The 21,306-nt window shown below is 41.4% G+C and overlaps 2 protein-coding genes across 6 annotated transcripts in view; one reads left to right on the top strand and one right to left on the bottom strand.

Annotated features, from left to right (window-relative positions):
* The window catches only part of ttll12 (tubulin tyrosine ligase-like family, member 12), a 46,137-nt gene extending 44,625 nt beyond the window's left edge, over positions 1-1,512 (bottom strand). Inside the window, exons 1-2 of the mRNA XM_062483193.1 lie at positions 1,315-1,512; positions 809-978 (exon numbers count right to left, since the gene is read on the bottom strand). Of these exons, the coding sequence (XP_062339177.1) occupies positions 809-978; positions 1,315-1,476 (332 nt within the window). The 5' untranslated portion in view covers positions 1,477-1,512. The remainder of the gene's footprint in view (positions 1-808; positions 979-1,314) is intronic.
* Positions 1,513-6,623: 5,111 nt separating this feature from the next.
* Positions 6,624-21,306, top strand: part of LOC134037825 (uncharacterized) — a 60,097-nt gene continuing 45,414 nt past the window's right edge. The window contains exons 1-3 of one of the 5 annotated variants that reach the window (XM_062483356.1): positions 6,624-6,890; positions 15,457-15,547; positions 16,654-16,763. In XM_062483356.1, coding sequence (XP_062339340.1) covers positions 6,686-6,890; positions 15,457-15,547; positions 16,654-16,763 — 406 coding nt within the window. In that variant the 5' untranslated portion in view covers positions 6,624-6,685. Of the gene's footprint in view, positions 6,891-14,962; positions 14,994-15,047; positions 15,317-15,456; positions 15,548-16,653; positions 16,764-21,306 lie in introns of those variants that run through there. The other 4 variants (XM_062483357.1, XM_062483360.1, XM_062483361.1 and 1 more) reach the window with 4 other exon arrangements.

The following is a 21,306-nucleotide window of genomic DNA, read 5'->3' as shown; positions in this document are numbered from 1 at the left end:
GACTGAGTTTTAGGGGGGCGAAAATAAACAATAAATAATAATAAATAAATATATATGTGAGAGAACAAAGGTTGTGCTCTCGCCGAAGGCTTGAGCACACCCAATAACCAGTCTGCCAGCAGTAACACTTTTTAACCAAGGGAGAACATTTCTCAACTTTGTTTCCAATAGGGAAGAATGGTCACTAGATTTAATAAGAGTTACAACTGGTGTATACTGAATACCAAATTTAATTTGGCATTACCGTTCATGTTTGTCTAACTTTCTACTCAAATTCTCTCCCAGTGTAGGCTACCTAAACTTTATTTTTTGCTAGTATGTTTAAGTAGTATACCTTTCTCAAATATAAGTATTTGCTGAACTCACGATGCAACCCTTTCTACAAACCATCTTAAGGGGTTCCTTTAGCCTGACATTAGATAACTTCACGGTACGTCTACAAACTTGTTGGAGTGCAGTTAACCCTTGTGTTATCTTCGGGTCATTCTGACCCATCAGTCATTGTGACCCACCGTCGTATTGCGACAACTTACCGCATACAAAAACAAAGTGAAGCATTTTATTTTAACCGTTGGGCTGTCTCAGACCCCCCACATTGCGAAGGTTAAAAGAAAATTATTTTTATTTGTTTTTGTATTGGGTAAAATTGGGTAAACACAACGATGGTTCGTTATGAACCTTTGGGTCATGTGACCCGAAGGCAGCACGAGGGTTAAAGAATCAGATCTTCCATCACCCACCACTCTTTTTTTTTTCTTTTTTTTTTTACAAAAAAGGCAGCTGATCTTATGGACAGTAGCACCCCCACCTGGTAGGATCAGAGACTTGCAGGCCACTCTCACGGGTCACGACAACTTTACAGGTGATCACGGATCCAGGGTTTGAATTCTTCCTCTCCTGATCTTCAGCTCCATCCATCTCCTCCTCCTCTTTCTCTTCTACTTGTATGATTCCAAATACTTCCCCTGCGTCATACACCTGGACCCAGAGAGTAGTGAACTGCAGATCAGTAGGAGTGACAGTCTGCCGTACTATCCCATCTGCACAACTGCTCGTTTCGTTTTGATGCTGTCTGGGGCACTGCAGTTACACCAGAGCCATAAGTGAGCTAATAACTGGTTGGGCTATATGTAATTACTAGACCTGGTATGTCGAACTTGTATCTCAGAAATAAAACTCCCATTACACCAGATATTTTGTATACTGTAAAAATCATCAGGCAAAGAGCTACTGTTTCCTGAACAAATATATGACATTGAATACTGGAAATTAGCTAGCATAACCCTATGTTGGCATAACATTTTAAATTCAGACCTCGTTTGCTAGTTTGTAGAACAAACTCTTCCAATATATCGGGGGGATTCGTGAGGACTGTAGAGCGGCAGAATGCAAAGCCAAAAAGGTATTAAACTCGTCATCATCTGTCTCATTTCCATTGATGAGGAGTGTGTTTGTTGCAGTTAGTCCCTGCTCCATCTTTCACGTGTTCTCAAACTGTCGCCGGATAGAACATCCGGATATGACGTACCCGGATATGGCGTGCATGGTGTAGACATTAGGTACGTTCGACATGGACTGCGGCTGCATGAAACTACCGGAGAGAGTAGCCGCTTGCAGTCGGGGAGGAGTTGAAACGGCTCTGTGAAGTCGGACATTCCAGCTTCTCGTGGTTTGCTGCATTGACGTTAGTCATGGCCGATCAAGCGCTGTTTGCTTACTTTACTTTATTTATAATTAAACTTAGTCTTTCCGTTAGTGAAGAGGCGGACTAAAACCCTTTCTTCAACACATTTTTAATTCAATTAAACTGTTTGGTCCGGATTTGAGCGTTGGCGAAACTGAAGGTGTCAGTATAATTACAAAACACGCGTCAAAGTTGTCGTGTGTGAGTCTGGCCAATCATGAAATAGCTGTGTCGTCATTAGAACCCTTGCAGTTGCTCTAGAATCTAGAGCAACTGCAAGGGTTCTTTATATACATCTAGAGTCTAGATGTATATAAAGGGTAGATGTCTCGTCCGCGTTGCCGGACAACGGAGTCGAACGTCCGTACATGGCGGCCATCTTCCTACAGTCAACTCGCTCACCCATAACATTAGGTGCGTTCGACTTCATGCCGCGCCGGCGTCGTCTGCAGCCCTGCAGGCGGCTGTCGGCGCCGCCGGTGCTGCATGAAGTCGAACACACCTATTGTGTTGATGCTTTGGTTTGTTATCAACGTCAGAGATGTCTTTATGCCACTGCATACTTGAATAATTATGTTATTTAAAAATAGAATAGAAGTATGCAGTGGCTTAACGACATCTCTGACGTTGATAACAAACAAAACCGTTTAAAAATTGTTTGAAAATTGAGCAAGTTATTGTCATTTAATAAGTACATGTAGCATCAACACAATGTTATGGGTGAGCGAGTTGACTGTAGCAATATGGCCGCCATGTGCGGACGTTCTAGACTTCGCCGTAAGACATTTAGTCTTTCTATGGGCTACACAGCCGGCAGTTCTTGAATCGATCTCACGGTAGTTTGATGGCTACGTCACAGTGACCTAGCCTCGGCGCCGTCTCAAGTCGGACAAAAAGTCTAACCAGAATTCACTGTTTCAAGTCAGCCGGCTGCAGCGCTGCATGAAGTAAGTCCATGTCGAATGCACCTAATATATACATCTATGGGGAGAACTGCCACTCTCGGGAAACTTCCGGGTTCTGAACTGGTTGCAGTTCCATGTGAGGGCATTCTGCAAGTGCAGAATGAACGGAGGTCTATGGAGCTATACCCCTCAAAATCCACTTTTCTCGGGATATAATTTTTTGTTTAGTAATTTGAATTCTGAATTCGAAAGGGGAGGCAAAAAAATACACACTGCTGGCTGTTAGATTGTTTTAAAAGTTGCCTTTCTGTTCTAAAAAGCCTTTGAAAATGTCATTGACGTCATACACATGGTACGACCAGAGCTACTGCTTTATGGCAAGCTCTGGTCCCTTCCTTTTTTCTCTCAAGGCATCGACAACACAGCTGACAAGTTACACTGTGTCCTAACTGGATGCGAGCGTACGACTGTCGCGTAGCATCGACACTCTCTGTCCACACTGAATCCGTCAAATTCACTTCTGTTACGACATGTACACTAACCACATTACTATGACTTCATGTGCTACAGAGCTTTCAACGCGAGCGACTACAAATAAATAGAAACAGGGCGTCCGACAAAAAGCTCGGCCAAAACGTCGCGCTGCGTCGCGCCGCGCAGTAACGCGTCGCTCGCGTCCAGTTACAGTGCGTTCACACTGCAGCGGAGCGGGCGGCGTCGGCTTCCAATTCATTTTCAATGAAACCAGGCGTTGACGCTCGCGTAGGGCATTGTGGGAAGGCGAGCGGAGCGGAGCGTTGCAAGTTGGATTTTCTCAACGTTATGTAAATGAGGAGCGTGAAAACGCTAGCGTTGGCCAATCGGATTGGTTTCTTGTTTCTTGTAACGTCATGATAAACATTTCTAGGTTTCACAATTTCAAGATGGAGGAGAAACTTTTCGTATGTGTCTGCACACCCAGTTGTGTTCAGAACAAAGTTACTTATGTGACAAGCCTGAATTTAAAGATTACATTAAACTAATAATGCATGGTGCATGGTTGCCGATGTCGTCATTGTTCCTAGTGTTTTTATAGCCTACTTTTAAATTCAGTCTCGTCACATTACGTGACTGTTCTGTGCCACTGCTAGCTCGCTAGCCCAGCCTACAAACGACTGGTTGAGTGACCGGTGGCGTAACATGTATTCTACTGTAATCTTGCACTAGTAAAATCTTGCACTTACATAAATGTTGTGTAAAAGTGGTATTTTGATCGATATTGTGAGTACATGAACCCAAATCTGCACGCTTGGCAGCGTAACGCTGCGTTCACACTGCAGCGTTTTTTAACGCTCTGCATCGCTCGCCTTCCCACAGTACACCCACGCTCGGGGGCGTGTTAGACAAGTTAATACAGAGTTGTAGTTCTCTAAGGTGACTGTTGTAGTCATGGCCAAGCGTGCAGATTTGGGTTCATGTACTCACAATATCGATCAAAATACCACTTTTACACAACATTTATGTAAGTGCAAGATTTTACTTAACCCTATAAATAATAAGTATGCATTTTAATATAAAATATACAGATATATCAGTTGTAAAAATGTCATTCAAAAACGGACCCCTGTGCAACCGAAGCAAGCAAGCACACCCTACAATTTCCCCAGAAATTGTACCCTCTCTAGTTTATATTAAAATGCATACTTATTATTTATAAAGATTACATAGATTTAAAAGCATTTTTTTTGTGCTGCTCATTTACAACTGAAAATACGAGTGAAGTGTAGAATTAAATATGATGTCTTCTCATTTCCCCTGCAAGAGGCAGCCTCATAGCTGAATCAAAACGAATAAATTTGGCAGACCGGTGTAAAAATTGACCTAATCTCTATGACTTAAACGTCCTTTTAAGTTTTCCCTTCTCGTGATATTTTCAGGCATTTAGCCTACTCATATTGCATTCATTCATGAATAAAGAACCCCCTTTGAAGATTATTCTACGACGTTACCGGCAGTAGAAGATGGAATCGCGATTCAAACAGTACCATCTGCTAACTGAAAATATGCCCCCAAAAACGTAAATAAGCTTGACATTTATTTAGTGGAAAATCGCTCATTCATAAAAAGCTCACTGGTAGCGATCATTGTCAGTAACAACGCAAAATGCGATATAGCCCTGTGTGGAGAAGCTGCCCCGGTAAATTGTACTACTACACTACGGTACAGTACTAGACTACTGCTGTGTTCGTCTCGGTAGCGATTGCGTTGGTTGAATTGGATTTAACGTTCCGTTGTACGGTTTAGGCTGAAATTAATTATTTTCATGAACAGATTGACAAAGTTTAGGCTGTGGCAATGAAGTTCAGGTTAGTAGTTAGATAGACTTTTGATTTAAGTAAGGGGAGTGCCGAACATGTTCTGTCGCCGTTTGACTTCCTACAGCTGTGTAGATGTTTTTGTAGTGTCTCGCGTAGGCTACAGCGTTGCAGTGATACACTGGATTGAAACCACAGGTAATGATAATTTCACTCACAAATCGTTTACTTGTAATCTAATGTCATAATAAATCCTACAACGAAAATGTATATGTGAGGAATGTTTATTTTAACGATTGAAAACAGATAACGCTACATCATAGACCACTGTAGTATGTGTTGCCGGGCAACACAGGCTAATGTCATGATGCTAATATTTCAGTGAAATAGTAGACTACTGTTTCCGAAAGTAGATGTACTTCCTTAATAATATCAGCTTATACTGTACATTACACATCACAATTGTGTGTCATATCACAAAGTAAAATGAGTAAATAGTTATCACCCTGGCCTCTTTGCTTGTGGCGTTTCTGCAGCTGCCTTGCAGTAAAGCTATAGTTAGCCTAGCTATCCCCCAAGTTAACAGATGCGAAACGAATGTTCTGCCAAAGGTAGTCACGCGTGTTTTCGTGACGTTAGTGACGTAGTGACGTTAGTAACGTCAGTGACTGTGGCTAGCAAATTAGCCACCGTTAGCTTCACTTTTCGCCACAAAAACTTAACTTCAGCCTAAACCATGCAACGGAACGTAAATTCCAATAGAAGCAACTCAATCGCTACCAAGACGAAACTTTTGACACCTACGTTGTCTATGTAGGCCAAATATTGACTGAGTTTTAGGGGGGCAAAAAGAAATAAAAATAATAATAATAATAATAATATATATGTGAGAGAACAAAGGTTGTGCTCTCGCCGAAGGCTTGAGCACACCCAATAAAGCATGAAGCTTGCTGCGGCGTGTGATATTTGCAATGTACGGCCCGAGAAGGTCTTGCAAATAAATGAGTCCTTGTCGGCTGAATCGATATCGCTCAAACAAGAACTCATCCGTGTGAAATAAAGGATCTTGGCAATCGCGAAGAACTCGATGGAAAGCTAATCGAACTAAAATATAGCTCCCTGGTCAACTGGGTCTCTCAAAAAGGGAGCTGCCATGTTATTTTCCGGGGGTGTGGCAAGCTTATCCAGCTACGTTAGGCTGTTCTGGAGCAGGTTAGTCGTCAGTCCTTCACTAACCAATCAGCATTCATTAGCAGAATGCTAGCGTATGGGCAACAACGATTCAGTCTGTAAGAAATCAAAAGGACATAAGTACTCTTTCATTCAAATTTCGACCTATAATCCATGTTAAACATGCAAAAACTACAATCAAATCGGAGATTTCTCAACGACAATCAGGCGAAAGAGACAAATGTAGCCGTTTAGCTCCATAGATTCCCATTCAACATGCATTCGCTCGCGATCACCCCCAGTGGAACTCTGGTGGAACTGCAACCAAATTCGGTACAATGGGGGAGTGGCAAGGCTGTCCTTAAACAGGCTCTGGTGGGAGTTCTCCCCATATTAGACATTCTCTGATAATATGTATGTAAGTATATATGTATGTACACTGGCGCTCCACTTGGCTCTTCACTTTCCTGCCAAAATGGCGATGACCGGTGCATGCTGGGATTGCGTGACGTCAACTCCCGGAGCTCTATACTCTGTCCGAGTGGAGCGCCAGAGTCAGAGCTGAGTTAGCTTCGTAGCTAGTTGACCCTATTGTAATTTTCTGCCTTTTTCAGTAAACGCTTTGATTCAACATGGTGGATAGCTGCTGTGCACCGGGATGCCAGAACCATCGGGAAAAAGATGAAGGGAGAGCATTTTATAGGATTCCTAAAGATCCCGAGAGAAGAAGTAAATGGATTGCTGCCATAAAACGTGCTAGAAGCAGACAGAACCAAACCGAGCGATGGGAGCCCACAAACAATGGATTTCGGTTATGCTGTGACCACTTCATATCAGGTAACCAGACATACACATTTTTACTCACCAGCCACTGTGGCTAGTGGTTTTCCAAAGTTGCACCATTAGCCACAATTTTGTTGTTGGGAAATTACGTTTTATTTGATTAAAGTTGACTACGGTTTGCTACAATTTACTTGAATAACTAGTTTTACAATCCTTTCAAATGTAAATGAGCATTGTAAACATCCAAATCAAGACTACATAAAATGTATATGTACAGTCACCAAATCTTCAGCTCTTATAAGTGTGTAGAGCTCCTTTTGTATGAAAACATATGCAACTGATTAAGACAAAGACTAAAAGAGTAGCTCATTGCATATGACTGGTGCAGGGGTGTAAAGATTAAAGATCCTGTGAAGTGGAATTGAAAACGAGTTTTAAGTTAACCACACCACAGAAGAATGTGTTATTAACTACACATCCAAATTCGAATGAAAAAAACCCACAGACAAGTATGTTAAATTAGGCTTTGAAATCGTGAGAAAATCAGCACTCTGCTCTGCTTGAGACTGGGGGGGCGTGTCGCCTGAAGGAGCTGAAGCTCCTTAACTACTACGAACCAGAAAAAGGACGCTACGTCAAGCCGAACAAAACAGTATAGAATTTATTTGTTCAATGAGTGAAACATACAGATGCATATAAATGAATTGTTCCCCTGAGCTGTAACACAGGAGTAAAAATGGACACCAGAGACAGCAGAAAGTGAGCTCTCCAACTACTTCTAGCACAATAGCTACCATTTCACCAAAATACCATCATTCTACACCGAGTAGCCTATTATCAAGTTAGCGGTTAGCACTAACTCATAGCAGAGATACCTCTGGAAAAGTTATTTAGTATAATTATAACAAGCATACAGAACTGAGTGATGAACTGCGGGCGGCGGCGGATGGTCCAGGTGCGACCGGAGGAGAAACGGCCGGGAGGGCGATGCTCGATACGGCTCTACGCTGCATGAGAAGCCGTCTGTCTCTGGTCCATGTTATTAATTATCTGCCGTGAAATGGTCATTGCAGAGTCACTGTTGGAGTTTATCCAAAGCTTTCCATCAGCGTGGCTATTCACAAAATCAATTCCACCTATTTTTCCTTTCCTCATCAATAGGGAAATTAAATAGCGTTGCAACGCAGCTGAAGTTGTTGCATCCAGGGAAGATGCAGTTGCAGATGGAGGGAGACATCATGAAGCTAGCTAGCTAGCTTATGTAGGCTACAATAACAGTACAGCAGGAGGAGCCATTCAGTGATCTGACGTAGATAGGTGAAAATGACGTAGATAGGTAATTTTTTGGCTCCGCCCATTAAAGCCTGATCTGAAAACGGAAGAGAAACTGTTCTACGGTCTAACTCCACATTTCAGTGCAACAAAGTTTTCGCGCTTTGCACATGCTTTCAGGAACTAATTTCACACGTATATACTGTACTGAGAAGCAAATCATGGAATTTGCTTTACAGGATCTTTAATTAAAAATATATGAACTACACTGAAAAAACCCAACAAGCAAAACGTTGTCAACTTAAATATTTATAAACAACAACATTAGTTTTGTCTAATCAATTCATATTCACAAATGTCCTACAAACAAATGTTTACCTTATATTGTATGTGTGAAAGTGAGAATGAGAGTGAAGGAGAGTGGTAGATTAAATGTGTGGCGGCCTGTGGAAACCCTTCACATGGTGAACATTTTTCTGGGTATTATACATATTTGGAAACTACAAACTCCACTGAATACAAATCTGTTTAAATCACTCAGATATCTTTATCACAACTGAAGTTACATCATTTTAAAGTTGACCTGTGTCTAAAAGTGATAAGGCAGAACACTGCATTCCAAGATTCCACTCCGTTTCATAATTCGATTTGACATGGCTTGAAAATCTTGCTAGCTGTTTTTCATAAGTAATCATGTACTTTTTGTACATTACAATGAAGTTTAGGGTGTTAACTGTACAAAACCTCAAAGATCTACATTTTGACAGAAAACAATTTTTGATCTTTAATGGCTTATAGCCAACAATGAGCGGCCGCGAAAAAGCGGGGATGCAAAGGATGAGGTCAACCACTTAGAGTATATCTGGGCAGTCCTGGTCAAGCTGCCGATTGACCTCAGGCCAGGAGATGTTTTGTAGAACACTGGGGTCCTGGTATAGCCTCGACTTAAGAACAGTCCACTGGTCCAGTACTTCTCCCACCTTCACCTAGGGCTGGGCGATAAATCGCTAAAAAAAAATATCCCTCAATAAAGATATCTTAACATTAATTCATTTTCAATAATATCGATAATGTCGATAGAGAATAGGAACAGCAGTCCATTTAATTTCTGTGATGCAGCAGGAAGTTGCGGAGAAATGGTAGCCTACACTCACTAAAATATACTGGGCACGTCAAGTGGAGTAGGCTATATAATGTTAACCGCGGAAAATGAGTCTTATTGCCGAAAACAGTGGCAGCGATAGCCATGGCGAGGGAGCAACTTCCAATGAAGAAATTATTGATAAAAAGGGTTAGTCTTCTTCAGTTATTTGGAAGTGGTTTGGCTTTTTGAAATCCGACAAAGAGCAGAGCAATGTTCCGTGCAAATTGTGTAGTAAACAAACAGGTGGCTACAAAGTCTGGTAATACAACAAACTGCAAATGTGGACTTCTCGACAGGTCTACAAACGCCTTTGTAAGCAGAGATTTGTTAAACGTTTCTAAACCAAGGCCGTGTCAAAGTCTATATTTGGTTTCTTATATACTACAACAATACGTGGGAAAATCCCATATCAAACACGACGAGAACAGCGTATTGGTCCAATTATAATACTAGTATAGACCAATTATTTGTTTGTAAACATTCGGGATGCGCGCGCAGCATGGTGGCAGAAAACCGTGAAGATACCCTTTATAACGGCTAGAAAATTACACGGATTATACAAATAATTAGATTTAAAAAGACCAAAAAGGTTGAGGAAGACAGCCTTTAAGAGAGAAACCGATTCCCTATTGATCTGTCACTTCAGAATTTTGATTTGGGTCACAAAAGTCTTGAAATTTGATGTCGCCCGGTAGACCGCATAGTAGGGCGGCAGCCATGTCTTCACGTCATGTCACAAAGTTCATAATTTTACAGTTTTACAGTCAATTCTACATCTAAAAAGTTGAGCAGGGCAGCTTTCAAGAGATATTGGAATTCTGCTTTTAGCCAGCTGGTCCTATTATTTTTATGATTTGTCTAAAACTGGCAATCTGAGTGAGACTGCGTCCCACGGCGTTATACTATTTTGACGTTAGCCTCAGAGTCAGACTCGGGTCGCTCACTGGCACAATGTTGTATTTCACTCCATTCTACACCAAAAACGTCAGGGAGGACTGCCTTTTGTAGATATGAGCCTGCTGAAGATAGCCAGCATCTCGGATTTCTTTCACCGAGCCGGTTTCATTCGTCATTTGCCTGAGAAAGCGACCTCCGTTAGCCAGGCTAGTTTTGCCGATCACTTGTTCAGGCTATTTAAAGGTATCGGGGTCAAGTGACTTGTTTCACTTGTGCATGGACAAGTGAAACGTAAATGTACTTGTCCAAAGGACAAGTGCCTCAAAAAGTTAATGTCAAGCTCTGAAATCCAGTGGCCAGAGATATGATGACCTGATCGACACTCCAAGTGTATTATAGCCGGGAGAAGTTCATCTTTTGCCTCCGACAAGTGCAGTTGAGCCTGCTTGACAGTCGTGTGACGTAGGGTGATAATTGGTCTATATAAGAAACCTTTTCTTACCACACGAAGCAAAATCACTCGTTGGAACATGCAGAAAGTGTGAGTTTGCACCAAGGTATTGATAAAAGGTTGATAAAAGCAAGGTTTTAAAAAGCTTAAGTTACTTGACCCCAGGTACAGTCAGGTCCATAAATATTTGGACATTGACACAATTTTCATCATTTTGGCTCTGTATACCACCACAATGGATTTGAAATGAAACAATCAAGATGTGCTTTAAGTGCAGACTTTCAGCTTTAATTTCAGGGTATTTACATCCAAATCAGGTGAACGGTGTAGGAATTACAACACATTTTATATGTGGCCCCCCATTTTTAAGGGACCAAAAATAATTGGACAAACTAACATAATCATAAATCTAATTGTCACTTTTAATACTTGGTTGCAAATCCTGAAGCCTGAAGTCTGGAACCCATAGACATCACCAGACGCTGGGTTTCGTCCCTGGTGATGCTCTGCCAGGCCTCTACTGCAACTGTCTTCAGTTCCTGCTTGTTCTTGGGGCATTTTCCCTTCAGTTTTGTCTTTAGCAAGTGAAATGCATGCTCAATTGGATTTAGGTCAGGTGATTGACTTGGCCATTGCAGAACATTCCACTTCTTTGCCTTAAAAAACTCTTTGGTTGCTTTCGCAGTATGCTTCGGGTCATTGTCCATCTGCACTGTGAAGCGCCGTCCTATGAGTTCTGAAGCATTTGGCTGAATCTGAGCAGATAATATTGCCAGAAACACTTCAGAATTCATCCTACTGCTTTTGTCAGCAGTCACATCATCGATAAATACAAGGGAACCAGTTCCATTGGCAGCCATACATGCCCACGCCATAACACTACCTCCACCATGCTTCACTGATGAGGTGGTATGCTTTGGATCATGAGCAGTTCCTTCCCTTCTCCATACTCTTCTCTTCCCATCATTCTGGTACAAGTTGATCTTGGTCTCATCTGTCCGTAGGATGTTGTTCCAGAACTGTACAGGGTCTTTTAGATGTTTTTTGGCAAACTCTAATCTGGTCTTCCTGTTTTTGAGACTCACCAATGGTTTACATCTTGTGGTGAACCCTCTGTATTTACTCTGGTGAATTCTTCTCTTAATTGTTGACTTTGACACATATGCCTACCTCCTGGAGAGTGTTCTTGATCTGGCCAACTGTTGTGAAGGGGTTTTTCTTCACCAGGGAAAGAATTCTTCTGTCAACCACCACAGTTGTTTTACGTGGTCTTCCGGGTCTTTTGGTGTTGCTGAGCTCACCAGTGTGTTCTTTCTTTTTAAGAATGTACCAAACAGTTCATTTGGCCACACCTAATGTTTTTGCTATCTCTCTGATAGGTTTGTTTTGATTTTTCAGCCTAACGATGGCTTGCTTCACTGATGGTGACAGCTCTTTGGACTTCATATTGAGAGTTGACAGCAACAGATTCCAAACACAAATACCATACTTGAAATGAACTCTAGACCTTTTATCTGCTCCTTGTCAATGAAATAACGAACTCCCTTTATGAGGGAATAACATACACCTGGCCATGGAACAGCTGAGCAGCCAATTGTCCAATTACTTTTGGTCCCTTAAAAAGGGGGGGGCCACATATCAAATGTGTTGTAATTCCTACACCGTTCACCTGATTTGGATGTAAATACCCTGAAATTAAAGCTGAAAGTCTTAAAGCACATCTTGATTGTTTCATTTCAAATCCATTGTGGTGGTATACAGAGCCAAAATGATGAAAATTGTGTCAATGTCCAAATATTTATGGACCTGACTGTACGTGCTCCCTGGCCGCAAAACAGCCGATGGGACAAGCAATGTATGCCTAGAATGTGCGATCTGTCTCTGCGCAATTGGCTGACTACCCCTTTCTTGACACCTGTCATCACAGCAGCACCGTCCGTCCCACATGCTACCAGTTTCTGTAGCCACTGCCCTGTCTCATCTTCGCTTCCTGACACGGTGTCCATTATCAAAGATATGGCCTCAACGATATGGCTAGCATCTGGTTTGTCCACCGATTTTAATACCCACAAAACGTACCTACATCTTCCCTGCTGTTGCCGACCTAACATACACCAGCTCCTCTTCCATCACTGTGCTGTCTGTCGAACTGTCACTCATTACTGACAGGAACTTTGTCATGGCTAATTCTTCTTTCAGTTTTTCTCTTTCGGCTTCAGCAATGAAAAACATGAACCCCTTAGCTCTACTTGGGTTCATATAACTACTTCCAACTTTCAAGCCTTTTTTCTCATCCACCCTGGAGAAACACAAATTGACTAGCAGTTGGGCTAGCTATCTCGCAAACTTTAAAGGGGCGATTGATTGCAAAACCGATTTTACCTTGTCATAGTTGAAAAATTTGGTTTGGTGTGTAAAATAGACATACAGTGAACCTCAAAGTCCATTGAAACTTCTTTCCTATCAAAATTTCACTTCTCACTACTACTTTGAAACTGCAACTTGCAAATGTTAGCTTTTGAAAGAGTGCAACTTGTGACGTCACAACCAATCAGCGCGCAGCTCATCTATATATTCATGAGCATACCATAAAAAGAGAAAAACTAGCGTTTTTTCCCGGGAAAATTTCACTGGATGTGTCAGGGGGCATAGACCAGCACCTGGGCCATTTTCAGCCCAACCAATGTTACATACCCTATTCGGAGACCTTAAGGAACAGTGTGAAATACCCCAAAAACCCAGTCAATCACCCCTTTAAGACTTTATGCTAGCCAAGCAGCAAGCACAATGTTAGTTTAATAATACCCAAAACATGACATGTTTAATACTTACTCGGACATCCACGCATAGTCCGTGAAGGGTCGACCTTTCTTGCCTATCGCGTGTATGTTGCGAAACAGCATCTCCATCTTCTAAAGCTCCACCGACTTCATGATGACCAGGGACCTTACCGCATCACTTTGTTGTAGCGAACCAGCTGTCTTCGTTCGTTTAGTCGCAATGCTTTTGACATGGCCAATGGAAATTTCATGGTCTTTTATTGTTTCCACTTTGAAATTGCTTGTCCCAACTACAAAAGAGATCCCCTTAACCTTTTCACTCCCGTACTTCCTACAATCAGTGAAAGACATTATGTTCTTGGCTGGATCATAAACCATTCATTCTCGACTGGACCTCCACTTTTCGTTTTCGTCTTCTTTTTCTTTCTCTTCATTTTCGGTTTCATCAGTTTTTCTCTTTTGTCTGCTCTCCGGGTTTTCCAACACCTGCTATGTGCCGCCACATCCTTGCCTTGCACTGAGCAGGATCCTCAGGGTTTAAAGCGTGTGTTCGCTGCTTAGTTGCTTACAGTGCGTTCACACTGCAGCGGAGCGGGCGGCGCGTGGCGTCGGCTTCCAATTCATTTTCAATGAAACCAGGCGGTGACGCTCGCGTAGGGCATTTTGGGAAGGCGAGCGGAGCGTTGTAAGTTGGATTTTCTCAACTTTATGTAAATGAGGAGCGTGAAAACGCTAGCGTTGGCCAATCGGATTGTTTTCTTGTTTCTTGTAACGTAGCAACCTTTGGTCATGATAAACATTTCTAGGTTTCACAATTTCAAGATGGAGGAGAAACTTTTCGTATGTGTCTGCACACCCAGTTCTGTTCAGAACAAAGTTACTAATGTGACAAGCCTGAATTTAAAGATTACATTAAACTAATAATGCATGGTGCATGGTTGCCGATGTCGTCATTGTTCCTAGTGTGTTTTTATAGCCTACTTTTAAATTCAGTCTCGTCACATTACGTGACTGTTCTGTGCCACTGCTAGCCCAGCCTACAAACGACTGGTTGAGTGACTGGTGGCGTAACATGTATTCTACTGTAATCTTGCACTAGTAAAATCTTGCACTTACATAAATGTTGTGTAAAAGTGGTATTTTGATCGATATTGTGAGTACATGAACCCAAATCTGCACGCTTGGCCATGACTACAACAGTGACCTTAGAGAACTACAACTCTGTATTAACTTGTCTAACACGCCCCCGAGCGTGGTGTACTGTGGGAAGGCAAGCGATGCAGAGCGTTAAAAAAAACGCTGCAGTGTGAACGCAGCGTTAGTAATGAACGTACGGGGGCCGAGACTGTTTAACACAGGGGGAAACGATACGTGCTGGTTGAAATGCATTTGTTTGTCTCACGGTCAATGCGTGAGGCTTGAGAACCCTGTTCAATGATTTTATTATTTTAGATGGGTTTTGAGAAGACTACAATAAAAAAAAATATAGAGAGAGATTTAGAATTCCACCAGTCAAAGTGGCTAGTAAGAGTGACTGCTTTACCCGCCACAGCCAAATTCTACCCGCATTTGGCAGGTGGGCCAATGGCGGGTGCCAATGTCAAGCCCTGCAGGTAACGTAACAGAAATATCTTATTTAATTTTAGCTAGCAAACAGGCTAAAACGGTTTCTAACGGCTGAGGGTAGGGTCGGGATACAGCTACGGCGACGAAAGTTACGTTTAGGTTAGGCACCAACCGACTGGTTAGGTTTAGGAAAAAGATTGTGGTTTGGTTTGAAATACATCAGAGGAACTATCACAAATTTCCTGGTAGAAAAATATAAACATTTTATTATTATATTAGCCTAGCTTTTGCGAGATTTAGGGTAATTTTGCTCACTTTCCGAACGTAGCTGTATTCCTTTCTAGCCATAACCGTTAGTTATTACGAAAAGGTAAGTTCTGCCTATGCAGAATGGCATGGATTTTGTGTGGATTACAAAGGTTAGCAAACCTAAAAGAAGCCACATATTAATTAAAATGTTGCGGGACATTTACGATTTGTTCATGTTGTTTCTATGTACTTATGTTTTAGGGAAAAAGAGTGACAACCCTCTGTCACCTGACTACGTTCCTTCAATCTTCAATCATGTTCCATCCCCGGAGAAGAGAAAAAGAAGAATGAGGTTAGATGTATTCATAAATATATGGATACTGAAGTTCAGGGGAGCTTTCCGTTTCACTTGTAAAGGTTGTAAAAATAACTCTGGGAGCATTATATGGATCACTAATGTTTAATCGATCAAGTTTTGCTCTATAGCTGCCTATGTCTTTGGAATTGAAGTGCGCAGTGAACTCGGACGGGTTGAAATCCGTGCTGGCGCCGTTCATTTTTGCCTCTACTTTCCTGCCAAAATGGCAGCGTAAACATTCAAGTCGCGTGAAGCCCGCAAGCCCTATCAATCCATATATAAATAAAAAAAATTGTGGTAGGATGATTTTACAGTGCAAAACACCTAATCAAATGGTCCTACCAGTCAACAATAAACGAGTTGGATGATTTTTCAGTGCAAAATAGCTAATAAATTGTCCTACCAGTCTAAAATAAACAGGTAGGATTTTACAATGCAAAATAGGCAACAAAATAAATTAAAACTACCAGCCAAACTAGTTGTAAGAACTGAAGAACAGTCCCTGAAATTCGTTTTTGCTGGTTGGGATGTCTGTGTTTGAAATGCTTACTTTATTTGTTCTGGATGGTACAATGTATAGTGAAAAATATATCTGTTAACATACTCTGAGTTCAAACCACATTTCTGTGTTGACCTATTCAGGACGATTTGTTTAGTCAACCCTGAGTAAAGCTTGCGCAAAAAATCCATCATCAATGGAAAACGGACACTTTTCATCATGGCAAAAGGAGAAAAAAAGACTCAAACCGCCTAGTGGAATCCGAAATATTAATGACTGCTTATAGCGAAAATAAACCGATACTTCCTTTTTTTATACCATAGCAGCAGCAAAATAATGTGAGTTGGCATAGCAAAATATGCATTGACCAGGTACACTCCCTTCGCCGGTAGTTTGATTGAAAGGTGATATGAACAATCATAACGCCAATATTATGTGCCAGACAATGCTGAAAACATCAGTTTCTCTTGTATAAAAAAGCTAATAATAACCACAATGCATTATTTTTATTTTACAAATTACAATCATTAAATTAATTATATATCATATAACCTGCTAAGCATTGCATTTTGGAAATATCAAATGTACATCATATTTACAGAGTCATATGTGATCTACAAGGCGTATCCATGGATATTACCAGAGAGATGGCAACAGAATCATTAATGGAGGATACCACTACAGAGGAAAGCACTACGGTCACTGAAATGGGTATGTGTCATGTTTTTTGAGACAGGAATCTCTCAAACTGCACAGGGCTACCCACACACACATTTTTGCATCAAAGTGAATGCATTCCAGATGGTAGTCACACTTCACAAAAAATGTCACACCATAGCATCCTAGTTATCCCCATCGTCCTATAACTTAGTAATAGTAGGCCTACTCGGGATTACGTTTGAGACTGTAGGTGTCACCACTGTGCTTCTGGAGGTATTGACAACCTGTGTAGCTGTATTGGTCTGGGCACTTTATTTCTTAAAGTCCATAGCTTTTGTCGTAGCTGCTCTGAAGAACATTCCTCTCAGGAGATATACAAGAATGGTGGGCGTTGGGATTAAAAACAAAGCCACACATATTGACTTGGCTTCCTGTGACTTATGTGTATTGGGCTGCCACAACTGGCACAAGCTCCAGGCCTCTTCATTGCTGTGGTTTGCAGTATCTTCTTCTTCTTCAGCATGCTGGTGGCAAGCTGCTCGTTAGTGTGCTTTTCTGGGGTATATCCTTTTGAAAGAGGATGAAGTAAGACAAAGAGAGCGTACACAATGCCAGATGTGTCTCTGATTCAAACTTTGAGACCATCCTGGCATTGTAGCATTCTATCTGGTCTTTTGTCAGGACTGTAAAGAAAGTGCTTGGCTGTGGTGACAAAGGGAGTACTGGAAATTCATCAATAGGGTTTAATAGGGAGGATCTAGGCCAAGTGTTGTCCAATAATGGGAGCTACACACACACATTTGGGGGCCGAGCAGCGATGCTGCAAAGCCACTTTAAGTGTTTCTACGTTTTCTTATTGGGTGTGCCTGCGTCAGAAAGGCACACACTTATCTCACATATATATATTTATTATTGGTTGTTATTATTTTCCCACCCCTAAAAAAAACATGAATATTTACACTACATAGACAATGTCGGTGTCAAAATGTTCGTCTTAGTACCGATTGTGTTGCTTGTATTCGCTTGACATTTGACGGTTTAGGTATAGTTCAAGTTTTTGTGGAGAAAGGTGAAGCTAACGGTGGCTAACTAGCTAGCCACAGTCACAAACGTATCTAACGTCACAAACCCGCGTCTCAAATAGTAGAACGTTAGTTTATAAGCTTGTTAACTCTTGTGTACTGGGAGATAGCTAGCTAGTAAGTGGCTAGCTACCTAAACCGGCAAGACAGCTGCAGAAACGCCACAAGCAAAGAGGCCAGGGTGATAACTAGGATCAGATGGCTGAGCGGCTAGGGAATCGGGCTATGAAGCCGAAGGTTGCCGGTTCGATTCCTGGCCATGGATAATGACGTTGTGTCCTTGGGCAAGGCACTTCACCCTACTTGCCTCGGGGGGGAATGTCCCTGTATTTACTGTAAGTCGCTCTGGATAAGAGCGTCTGCTAAAATGACTACATGTAAATGTAACTATTTACTCATTGGGTGTGCTTGCCTTTGGCAATAGCACAACCATTGTTCGCTCTCATACATATTTATTATTATTTATTTTCCCACCCCTAAGGATCCCTCAATATTTGGACTACATAGACAACATGGGTGTCAAAAGGTTCGTCTTGGTAGCGATTGCGTTGCTAGTATTGGGATTTAGGTTCCGTTGCACTGTTAAGGCTTGAATTAAGTTTTTGTGGCAAAAGTTCCTTGTGCAGCCAAAGGGAACTCAGTGCTAGCCTAACGTCACAACGTCAGCACATGTCAGCAATGATGCATAGATACAACCAGAGAACGTTATAGTAAGAAAATATCAGCAAGCCCTCAGCATTACCTAAAAGTCTAACAAAACGAGTTGAGGCTACTTTTCGCTAAGTACCTACAGACATGTCTTAATCTGCTGGACAAGTGAGTTCCCCTTCGTTCTTTTGGTGAGCAGTCTCACAAGCCCTACTTACCTGGCGTCATGGAGCCGAGCAGTTAAATAGTTATTTAGCACTAGAGTTGTTAGCTACTGTATCCCTGTGTTTGCGCTGTTGCTCAGCAAGTATCGTGCCGTGGTGTAGGAGAACTGATCGACAAGCGCATTATACATTAAACAGTTCCCCCAGGATTTCGCGGGCCTTTTTTGTGATAGTTGTGGGCTAAATTTCCTGATTTTGTGGGAGCTTTTCCAAAACGTTGCGATGAATGTTGCTGTGTTTTTTAGGTGTTTGTTGTGATGAAATTGCGTGAGCAAGTGAAAGTTGCGATAAAAAGTTGCGAATTTCCCTCTTTGTAATTTTAATTGAGTTATTGGTTGAAAATTAAGTAATTAACAAACATTCATCAAAGAATAAAACCATTGAGAAATGGTCCCCTAAATAACCTTACCAACATGCCAATTTTCATCATATACCATTTTTAATCCTTATCCAACCAGGATTTACATTCGCATGTATTGAAGGGAGGAATCTCCCTTTTTTTAACAAAAAAGATTGAAATCTCTATCTGTCTGCAATACCGCTCTCGGCCTCTACGCAACTCGGCGCTCTCATGCTTGCCAGGTATAGACAGTAGAAGAAAGCACACGCAGCAATTGACTGGTTGGGCAACCCTGGATACAGGACTGTTAACGGTGTGTTTTTCACCTGGAAGTCTCTAGAAATCTGGCACCTTATTGAACAAAATTAAAAAGAGTGAAGGAGTTCACAGACACTAGAATGAACGCGTTCACAGTATCGTTCATCAGGCAGTAATACAGTACGTTCAGTTCACGTTCACCAAAATTATCAACGAGTTCAGGAACTTTCGTTCAATGAACGCGTTCAGGCGCAACACTGGATTTAACCCCTACTGAGGAGAGTTGTGGGAGACGACGATGATTGGTCAAAGTTGCGGGAAAATTGCAGTGATTGGGTAAAATTGCAACGTCGGGCCGAATTCGCGGGGAATCGTGAATTGGTGCGGTCGCAACATCGCGAATTCCTGGAGGGTCTGATTAAAGCTTTTTAAGACTTGCATGTACAGTACGTAATATGTCACATTAAATAATGTATTTGAACTCAAGCTTGTATGTTGCATAATTGTACAGAATCGCTGCACTGTTTAGGATTATATTAGACTACAGTAAATAAGTAGTCTGGTTCAGTACAGAAGTGAAGTGAACACCATTTTGCTACCTGCATATGTACCTACAGCTGACAAAAATACAGCCCAGGCTGGTGTCATCGCAAGAAACGTGGTTGAAATGCAAAACTAGTTGGCTGTGGTAGCTCTACTTAGCCTACCCATTTTCCCACCCTTAAAACAAACATGTAGACTAGCTAGGTATGTTTGCAGGCTGTGATATCAACACCCTGCATTTTTGTACGCCCTTCGACCTAGCTCCTGCGATTCCCACACAGCATTAGTCTAGTAGTTAGCTAGCTCACAGTACAATTTCCCGGGGTCAGCTTCTCCACGCAGGGCTCTAGACTGAGACCAAATGGTCGTATTTTACGTTGTTACTGATGTAAGGTTTACAAGTAATGCAAATATTTAGGGTCAATCTACTAAACATATATTTACAATGTTTACACAGTTAACTACTTGCATATTTGTGTTACAGTTATTATATGGTTAGATAATCTACCTCTGTGGTTTCCTTACATTTACCTTAGTTTAAGTCCTGCTAACGTTTGATTGGTTGGTTAGCAACATGTGAGAGGGAGAGGAGGAAGTGTGGATGTTATGGCACGGATAAAGTGTGGAGTAAAGTAAAGTGCTGTTTAAGAAAGTTATCCGTCTCCATCTGGCTGTCTCTTCTTATTAAGAGTGATCCAACCAACATATACCGAACCCTCACGTTACACTGACAATGATTGCTTCCAGTAATCTTCTTTTGAATTAGCCATTTCCCCCTAAATAAATGTCAAGCTTATTTACGTTTTTGGGGGCATATTTTCAGTTAGCAGATGGTAGGGCCTACTGTTTGAATCGCAATTCCATCTGAGATACTGCCGGTGACAACGTTGTTAGAATAGGTTTGTTTCAAGGGGGGTTCTTTATTAATGAATGAATGCAATATGAGTAGGCAAAATGCTTGAAAATATCACTAGAAGGGAAATAATTAACGGACGTTAAAGTCATAGAAGTTAGGACCATTTTTTACCCTGGATTGCACAATATCTTCGTTTTGATGCAACTTTTCAACTATGAGGCTGCTATAGCTTCCCTCTTGCAGGGGAAATAAGACAACCATTTCATTCTACACTTAACTCTAAGTATTTTGAGTTGTAAATGAGTAGCAAGAAATGTGTGCTTTTAAATGTATGCAATTTTCATAAATAATAAGTATGCATTTGTATATAAAATATACAAAAATATCAGTTGTTAAAATTTCAGTTAAATAACTGACCCGTCTGCAACCAACGCAAGCACACCCCACAAATTGTACCCTCTCTAGTTGTACAATGTTATTGTAAAAAGGATGTTACTTTAGGTAGCCTATTTCAATCAACAATGGATTTTAGGAAATGTATTCTACGCAGTCGTTAGCTAGAGCTACCTTGTTGCTGATGCAGAATTAAAGGACAACGTTCATGTTACTTTTAATACTAACGGAAAGTAGACAACGTCGTAAT

Source organism: Osmerus eperlanus, chromosome 17 (genome assembly GCF_963692335.1).
Source record: "Osmerus eperlanus chromosome 17, fOsmEpe2.1, whole genome shotgun sequence".
Lineage (NCBI taxonomy): Eukaryota > Metazoa > Chordata > Actinopteri > Osmeriformes > Osmeridae > Osmerus > Osmerus eperlanus.
This window is presented reverse-complemented; position numbering and strand designations above follow the sequence as displayed.